Source organism: Malus domestica, chromosome 11 (genome assembly GCF_042453785.1).
Source record: "Malus domestica chromosome 11, GDT2T_hap1".
Classification (NCBI taxonomy): domain Eukaryota; kingdom Viridiplantae; phylum Streptophyta; class Magnoliopsida; order Rosales; family Rosaceae; genus Malus; species Malus domestica.
The window spans coordinates 15,402,289-15,410,381 of record NC_091671.1 but is presented as its reverse complement, the minus strand read 5'-3'; the positions used below and the strand labels follow the sequence as shown (position 1 = coordinate 15,410,381).

Below are 8,093 nucleotides of genomic sequence, written 5' to 3'. Positions count from 1 at the left end.
TGGAGTTGATTGCGATTATCATCAACTTTGAGGTTGTAGTTGATTGCTCATCTATCAAAATTTCAGCTTTGAATTAACTAGATCATTTTTTCTTCACGCTGTATTCATGATGCAAGAACTTATTACATATTTTGGGTCATTTCTTCTTGCCGATCTACAATTCTTAAGAGATCAAGTGCCAATAACCCAGGTACTGAATTTGAAACAATAAGTTCATGGATTATGTGCTTTTTATTTGTGAATGCTATACATTGTTTCCTTATTGGCATTAAAAGGTCAGAATTGTTACTTGCAATGTGGTTGTAAATTATTGGATATAACAAATGACCACCCAAGATTTCTACTTTGTTTCCTTCTTGGATGATTAATATTTTGTGGTAATTTCATGAAATTGGTGTGCATATTTCGAATTATCTTTATTTGATTAATGAATATACTTCCATTATTTAATTTTTACAGATTTTTATATAATGTCTCAATCTCAAAGTCAAAGTACCTCTAATACTAATGTAGCATCATCTACGGCTACATCACCATGTCCTCCACAACCAAAACAAGCACAACCCACACAATCAAAATCATCATTGCCTCCCCCAAAACCCTCCTCCTCCAGAAAAAGAAAAGCACCACCTATTCTAAAGACAAAACAACCAACTATATTAGATTCACTAGAGAGATCTTCTTCTGAGAGATCTTGGGTTTAGGATCATGTCACTAAGTGTACCATCTCGGAAATACGAGAAGTAGAAAATGATGGAAAGAAAGAGATGGCGGAGGTACAAGTATTGAAGGTTAAGTGTAACCATTGTTTGCATGTGATACTAGTGGGGGTGGAACTAGTACTTACATTAAACATATCAATAAACATTGCGAGTCATATAACAAACTAATGAGTTGCAAAAGGTTCTAGGCAGTTATGGACTTTCTAGGGACGTTAAAAACATGCTTGTTGCTAAAGGGTGGAGCCAAGAAGAAAGTGTGGAAGGTATTATTGAGTATATTGTGATCGAGGAGGTACCTTTTAATGTTGTGGGGAGTGAGGGGTTTAGGTGGATGATGTGCAAAGTCCAGCCTAGATTCCATGTTCCATCTCGGAGAACTATTGTGAGGGAGTTATTCAATATGTATGATATCGTGAAAGATCAGTTAAAAAAGGAGATACATAATCATATAGTGAGCTTGACTACTGATACATGGATAAGTGTGCAAAATTTGAACTACATGGTGCTAACTGCTCGTTTTGTGGATAATGAATGGAATATGCACAAAAGGACTCTAAACTTTTGTTTGATTTCAAGTCAAGAAGGCAAAGAAATAAGGAAGATGATTGAGCAAAGTTCTAACAAATGTTAGGTGCTAGTCGGGCGGCAGGCTAGCGCCTAGCGCCTAGGCGGCTAGGTGGGTTCTAGGCAGGCGCCTAGGCGGCCTAGGCAGATGTAGATACATTTCTTATATATTTTATGAATTAATTAAATTTACTATATCAAATTTATATAATTATTGATTAATATGTTATTTCTTATAGAAGAACATACATATGTGAATTTTTATGTATATATAGGCGGATTTATAATTTTTTCAGAATTTAATTAAATTTATTATAAAAAAAAACTAGTTATACTTAATAAGATGGACTGTTTTATTAACCCAAATTCAAAAATTAATAAGATGGTAAGTATATATAACGGCCCAGCTCGCCCTAACCCACCCAATTCTTTCCCTATTCTTTCATTCTTCTCCTCTCTGCCATCTGCAACATCGTTTTAATATATTAATTAAAAAAACCAAATCATGCAGGTTTTTCTCTTCTCCTCTTTCCCTTATGCAACATAGTTTCAATATATTAATTAAAATAGCCAAATCATGCAGCTTTTCCGCTTCTCCGCTCAACCTTCTGCAACATAGTTTCAATATATTAATTAAAAAAGCCAAATCATGCAGCTTTATATGTTTTACCTCTCTCTCTCCTTTATTATGAGTGCCTCGTTTACATCAACTAATTATAACCACATGTTGTTTTACTTTTATACTTATACCTCTCCGGCTCTCCCTCTATTTCCTTTTGGTATCATAACAGCCTGGTTTCCATCGCCGCTTGTTCTTCACTTCTTCTCCTCTCTCTCTTAGAACCAGGTTGTTCTCCCCATTAGACATCTCCCACCGCCTCCACAAAGCTACTCCAAACCTCCAACTTTCATTCCAAAAGTCCGATAGAATTCCAAAAACCCCAACGAGCAAACAGCATCCAAAGAAATCTGAGGTGGATTCTTTGAACAATCAAGTGGGGTTTGTATGTGTCGTTGAGATTTCCAGTTTACTTTTTCTCTTCTCGTCAGATTGCAGCGAAACAGAGAACCGACAAGGCTTCGATAGGCCGCCTAGACCGCCGCCTACCACCGCCGAGACCGCCTAAATAACGCCTAGGCGGCCGACTAACTCCTACCCGATTTGATGAACGTTTTAGCATAAATCCCTGCAGCACTCCACCGCCCAGCGCCTAGGCCGATTTTTAGAACACTGTGATTGAGCAATGTTTGGTTGAGTGGGAGATTGAAAAGGTGATGTGTATCTCAGTTGACAATGCATCGGCTAATAAAGTGGCAATAGAGTATTTTGTTCGTAAAATTATTATGTATGGCAAGTTTATGCATGTGAGGTGCTTAGCTTATATTATCAACTTGGTAGTGAAAGATGGGTTGAAAAAATTAGATACAAGTGTGGATGCTCTTAGAAATGTCGTGCGGTTTGTGAGATCAAGTCCATGAAGGTTTAGTTATTTCAAGAAATGTGTGGAGAATGAGAAGTTGGATGGTAGGGGTCTAGTTGTTATGGATGTGCCTACTAGGTGGAATAGCACATACATGATGCTAGAATCTTGCTTAAAGTTTAAAAAAGTATTTGAAATGATGTCTGAAGATGATGAAGCTAATATATATTTCACCTATTTCAGGGAAAAGGTGCTTAATGATGAAGGAGAAGAAGTGGTGAGTGAAATGAGGGTTGGACCATCTAAGGAGGAAGATCAGGATGGTGCAGAAATGTTTGTGGAATTTTTTAAGGTCTTCTATCTTGTAACTTTGAAAGTTAGTACAAATAAGTATCCGACATCTAATACAGCTGTTCATGATGTCATTGCTGTGGAAAACGATATTGAAAAGCTTTTTTTGCTTGAATATATGCAAACTGAAGGAATTGTAGAGTTAGTGCTACGTGATATGGCAGTGAGCATGAGAGCTAAATATCAAAAGTATTTTGGTTCAATTGAGTCTCTTAATCAAATATTTGTAGTTGCCATTGTCATAGACCCAATGTTCAAATTGAGGCACTACATGCACTTGTGTAGAAAGCAATTACAGCTTCTTGAATAAGAGTTTCAATAGAAAAGTAATGAAGTGAAGACATTGTTGAAGGCGATGTGTGATGAATATGCTTACCAAGCTTTTGGTTCACAAACACAACAAAAGGGTATAGAAGATTTAATTGTTGACACTACTTGTTTAAGGGTAAAATAACTATCTTCTAATGTGCCAACAAAAAATCCAATGATATTTAGTCAAATCATAGATGATTGGGAGAAGGAACTTGAAGACACCGAGGATATTGTGTTTGCACATGAGGTGGATAGGTATCTACTTGACATTGTAAAGAAAGTACCACATAGTTTACAATTTGACGTGTTGAAATGGTGGAAGTTGAAGGGGATGAGCACATATCCCACACTTGCTTTGATAGAGAAATATGTCTTACCAATTCAAGTGTCAACAGTTGCCAGTGAGAGTGCATTTAGTGGAGGAAAGAGAGTAATCGACCCTTTTAGATCATTTCTCATTCCTCAAATAGTGGAGTCATTGATATGCCTCCAAAACTAGTTAATAAGTGAACCAATTAGCAACATTGAGTATGAAGCAAGTCCAGCGAAGTTTGAATTTTATCAAGAGTGTGAAGAAGGCAATTATTTTGTTTTGTATAGTTTGGTTTATAACTTTATATTAATTGGTTTACAATTAACGTGCTTCTTTTGTTTTTTGTTGTAGAATATAAAAGAAGAATAGCAAATACTATATTTACAAGTTCAACCATCTCACCAAGTGTTCCTGAAATCGAAGCTTCTTAAACAACTTGAACGAATAAAAGAAAATGAATTGCGGTAATATTATAAACTCAAATGAATAAACTTTAAATTTCAATGATTCAATGAGGATAATATGATGTTGGACGTTAAAAATGTTGTTTATATTCTTTTTTTGCTTACAGATTCAATGAGGATTGTTGTTGGAACTTGGATGTTGAATGTGGTTGTGGATGTTAATTTGGAATTTATTGTGGATGTCATGTTTATGTTGTTTTAGATTATTTGATTTTTAGACTTTGGAATTTGGATGTCTTGGACTTTCGGATATTTTGTATGTTGTTTTGATTTTTAGATGTTGGACGATGTAATGTTATTTTGGATGTATTGTTAATATATGAACTTGGATGTTGAACTTTGTATTTAGATTGGATGTGAATCATTGCAGTGAATTTGTGCAAAATCTGCATAAATGCAGTCTGTGACTCTATGTAGTTGCAATCTGTGCCAGTTTGCAATCTGTGCAAATCCGTGCAATTGCAATCTTTGCAAATTTTATTACTTTTATTTTCAAACAAAAAAAAGGGACCCATGGACCCCGCCCAATCTAGCCCGTTTCAACCGGGTCGGTTCCTATATTTGAAAATGTAATCCTCGACTCGCCCAGACCCATCTCCTTTGAACCCGGGTTCGGTCCAGTCCCTTTAAAATTGGGCCCGGCCTGGCCCGTGTCCACCCTTAAATTCTAGGTCAGCCACTTAGTAAGTGAGAGTTCTTAGGTTTTATTATTATAAAAAACGAAGTTGGACTGCATTATTATTACTAGCCCAGTGTGAGGTTAAGTGTGCACCCTTTCCCTTAGTATAGATAATATCATTTGTTCAAAAAAAAAAAATTCTAGGGCAATGCGTGTTTACAAATCAGTTCTACGACTCTTGATAAATATATAGTTCGGATAGTTAAAAATTGAAGTAGTATGACTCTTTCAACTATTTTGTATTTTTATATGAAAACGAGTATCGTTTGTAAGAAAGATTTAGTACACATTTGAACATGGAGTCATTAGATAAAAAATATTAGAGAGCAAATTGAGGCTGCTTTTGTTTAGTCAACAATGTATTTTGCACTTAGAGAAGAAGGGGGTTCGGCTAAGTCATACAATGAGCAATCTAATTTGGTATCGAATTTACCATCTACGAGATTTTAACTTTTATCCTCTCACTTACAAATGAAATGAATAATACCGAACTGTAATATTGAGTGGCAATTGAGGCATGTTGGAAGAAGAGATTAGGGGCTCATAACCAAATCAAAATCTCCCATGACCGACAATGCTAAAACAAAATTTCGGTGAATATGTAAAACCCTTAAACCCTAAAAACCAATTCTTGGGTCCTCAGTTCAAATTTGGACCAATTGTGGTCTAATATATAAAAGCCCATACCTTGACAGGCCTGGCCCAAATTTTCCCTCATCCTTTTCTTCAAACCGGTCATGTTTAATTTAGACGAAAAGGCTGGCCTTCAGCCTTTCACTGTTATAAAAAAGCTGCAGAGAGATGGAGATTCCAAGGTCGTCATCAATGGCGCTGCTGCTACTGTCCATCGTCGTCCTCCCAAACTTTTTCTGCGTATGCAGCGCGATCGAGTCGCCTCAGTACTCCGTGGTTCACTCGGAATCCGACTTCGAGATCAGACTCTACAGACTAACCCCCTGGATGTCTGCTCCTGTTAAAGACATCTCCTTCGAGAAAGCCACCAAAAATGGCTTCCACAGGTATTTTACCCATTAACCCAGCTTGGCGTTTTTTATTTTATTTTCTGGGTTTTTATTTTCGTTAATTAATTGTGAATTTCCGCCATGAAATTCCCTTGTAATTGATCGTTTGGTTCTCTTTTTCGGACCAATAATTGTTAAATACACACCATGATTTTCTCTCCGCACCCAGTAATTGTTAAATTCAGATATGTTTGCTCAGTTTATGTTCCTTGCATGTTATGCAAATTCAGTTCTTTGAGCTGTGAGAGGGAATTCATACCGTATAATGATGTACTCATAAGTGATATTTTGATAAATTTCTCGGAGCTAAGGTGTAGTCATTTGATAAATTTCGAAATAAGGCAAGATACGGTTCAAGCTCGATATATTTCCCATTTCTCGGTGTCCTTGTATCACCTTCACAATCATGTGCAACTTGTTTTAGCAACGGATACATTGTTTTTTACATGTGGATGAGTCATGGGTGTGTTGGACCATTGCCCGTGAGTATCGGTGGGTAGCAGTTGATAAATGTGGATCCTCTTGTGAGTCCCATGTACATCAACCTGCTAGCAGCCGCCCAATGCGTTGGTGACTGTCCAAAATAAAGCTTTTAATATGTACTAATTTATCAACTTAATCCTCAATTACTGGAAAATATGCAGTTTATTTGTTAACAACGCTGCAGGAGCACATAGCATACAATTCGCTTATATATGCTTTTGCTATTGTGTAAACTTGGTTATCCATGATTTCTTTCGTGGTTGGCTAGTTGGTTACTGTCAATACTTCCCTCAGTTTATTTCAATTTTAATTGTCCGTTGCACTTTGCTAATAGTTTCCCAACCCATTAACTCACAGGCTGTTCCAGTACATCCAAGGTGCCAATTTGAACTTCTCTCGGATTGCAATGACAGCGCCTGTTTTGACAAGCATAGTCCCAGGAGCTGGGCCCCTTCACTCGTCGGCCTATTTTGTAAGATTCTACGTGCCTACGAAGTTCCAAAGTACCCCTCCCACACCCCTCCCCGAACTCAACTTGAAATCCTATACATGGGATAGTCATTACATTGCCGTCAGGAAGTTCTCTGGGTTCGCAAGAGATACAAACATTGTGAAAGAGGCAGAGAAACTTGCCAGCAGCTTGAGCAGGTCTCCATGGGCAAACTCTACATCAGCAGAAAGTAGCTACGCTTACTCAATTGCACAGTACAACTCCCCATTCCGATTTATTGGTCGTGTGAATGAAGTTTGGGTTGATGTCAATGCATCTGGAGTGGATGGCTATAAATCCAGCGCAATAGCTACGTATTGACATGCTGCAATTTCATAGGCACGACCAACTAAATTTCGAAAGTCATGTGGAAGGTTGTTAACTATACTATACTCGAACTGCTACATCTTAGTTTCTATACCTGTATCGGTATGTATATATGAATATGATGACTGTAACCGTTGTGCAGAATATGCAGTCCGTTACAAGGTGTGCTTCGAACAAATTCTATGTTGAGTCCTGTTTCAGGATGGTGTCTGTATAGTGGGAATAAATGTTAGGTATTTTCGACCTTTACGCTGTCAAAGTGCTATTTCGGAGAAAAAAGAATCTGATTTCTGGAGTTATAATCGTATATGACAGATTCCGGCAGCAGAAAACAAAACCGATACATGGATTTTCTTAAGACCAATTAACCACGAACCCAATTCGATTGACCAAAATTGACAAATACATAGATTTGATATGATCAGTGAACTATTAATCGTACTTAATTGACCAAAATTGACATTAGCATACACTTCCTAAGACCAAATGACCATGAATACTGGTTCGATTCACCAAATTATTGACCTATTCGAATAAATAACCATGAATATTACTTGTCACAGATTTCTTTTGGGGCGCTACGCTTCTCTTCCATGGATTTGGTCTCGGTGGCCGTGCCATACGTACTCATCAGTCCGGCGGCATATGTATACCGCATTGTTGCCCTGGTGACGGCAGTACCGTGCAAAGCAGAGCCGGCTTTAGGCAGGTGTGAGTTGTTTCATAGGACAGGCCCCAAAATATTTTTCTTATCTAAGAAGTAATACGTACATATACATATAAAAATAATTTATATAAAATATTAGTCAGAGCAATAGAAAATATCAAAATATTAGCCTGCAGGCTACACAGGCCTGCGGTTCTCACTGCTCCACCAATTTTTTCTCAAAGCACCCCCCCCCCCCCCCAATCTTTTTTTCACGTAACCCATGGGAGTAGGTTAAG

The 8,093-nt window shown here is 37.5% G+C and overlaps 1 protein-coding gene across 1 annotated transcript; it reads left to right on the top strand.

Annotated features, from left to right (window-relative positions):
• Positions 1 to 5,574: 5,574 nt before the first annotated feature.
• On the top strand, positions 5,575 to 7,393 carry LOC103447977 (uncharacterized). The gene is made up of 2 exons (XM_008387204.3): positions 5,575 to 5,845; positions 6,689 to 7,393. Exons 1-2 carry the CDS (start codon positions 5,628 to 5,630, stop codon positions 7,140 to 7,142), a joined length of 672 nt encoding a protein of 223 aa, XP_008385426.1. The 5' UTR covers positions 5,575 to 5,627; the 3' UTR covers positions 7,143 to 7,393.
• The last annotated feature ends 700 nt before the right edge of the window (positions 7,394 to 8,093 follow it).

Bases quoted from the DNA above. Each gene is read 5' to 3' on its own strand.
- LOC103447977 (XM_008387204.3), top strand. From the start codon at position 5,628: ATGGAGATTCCAAGGTCGTCATCAATGGCGCTGCTGCTACTGTCCATC. The intron at 5,846-6,688 runs GTATTTTACCCA...ATTAACTCACAG, and splicing joins ACCAAAAATGGCTTCCACAG to GCTGTTCCAGTACATCCAAG.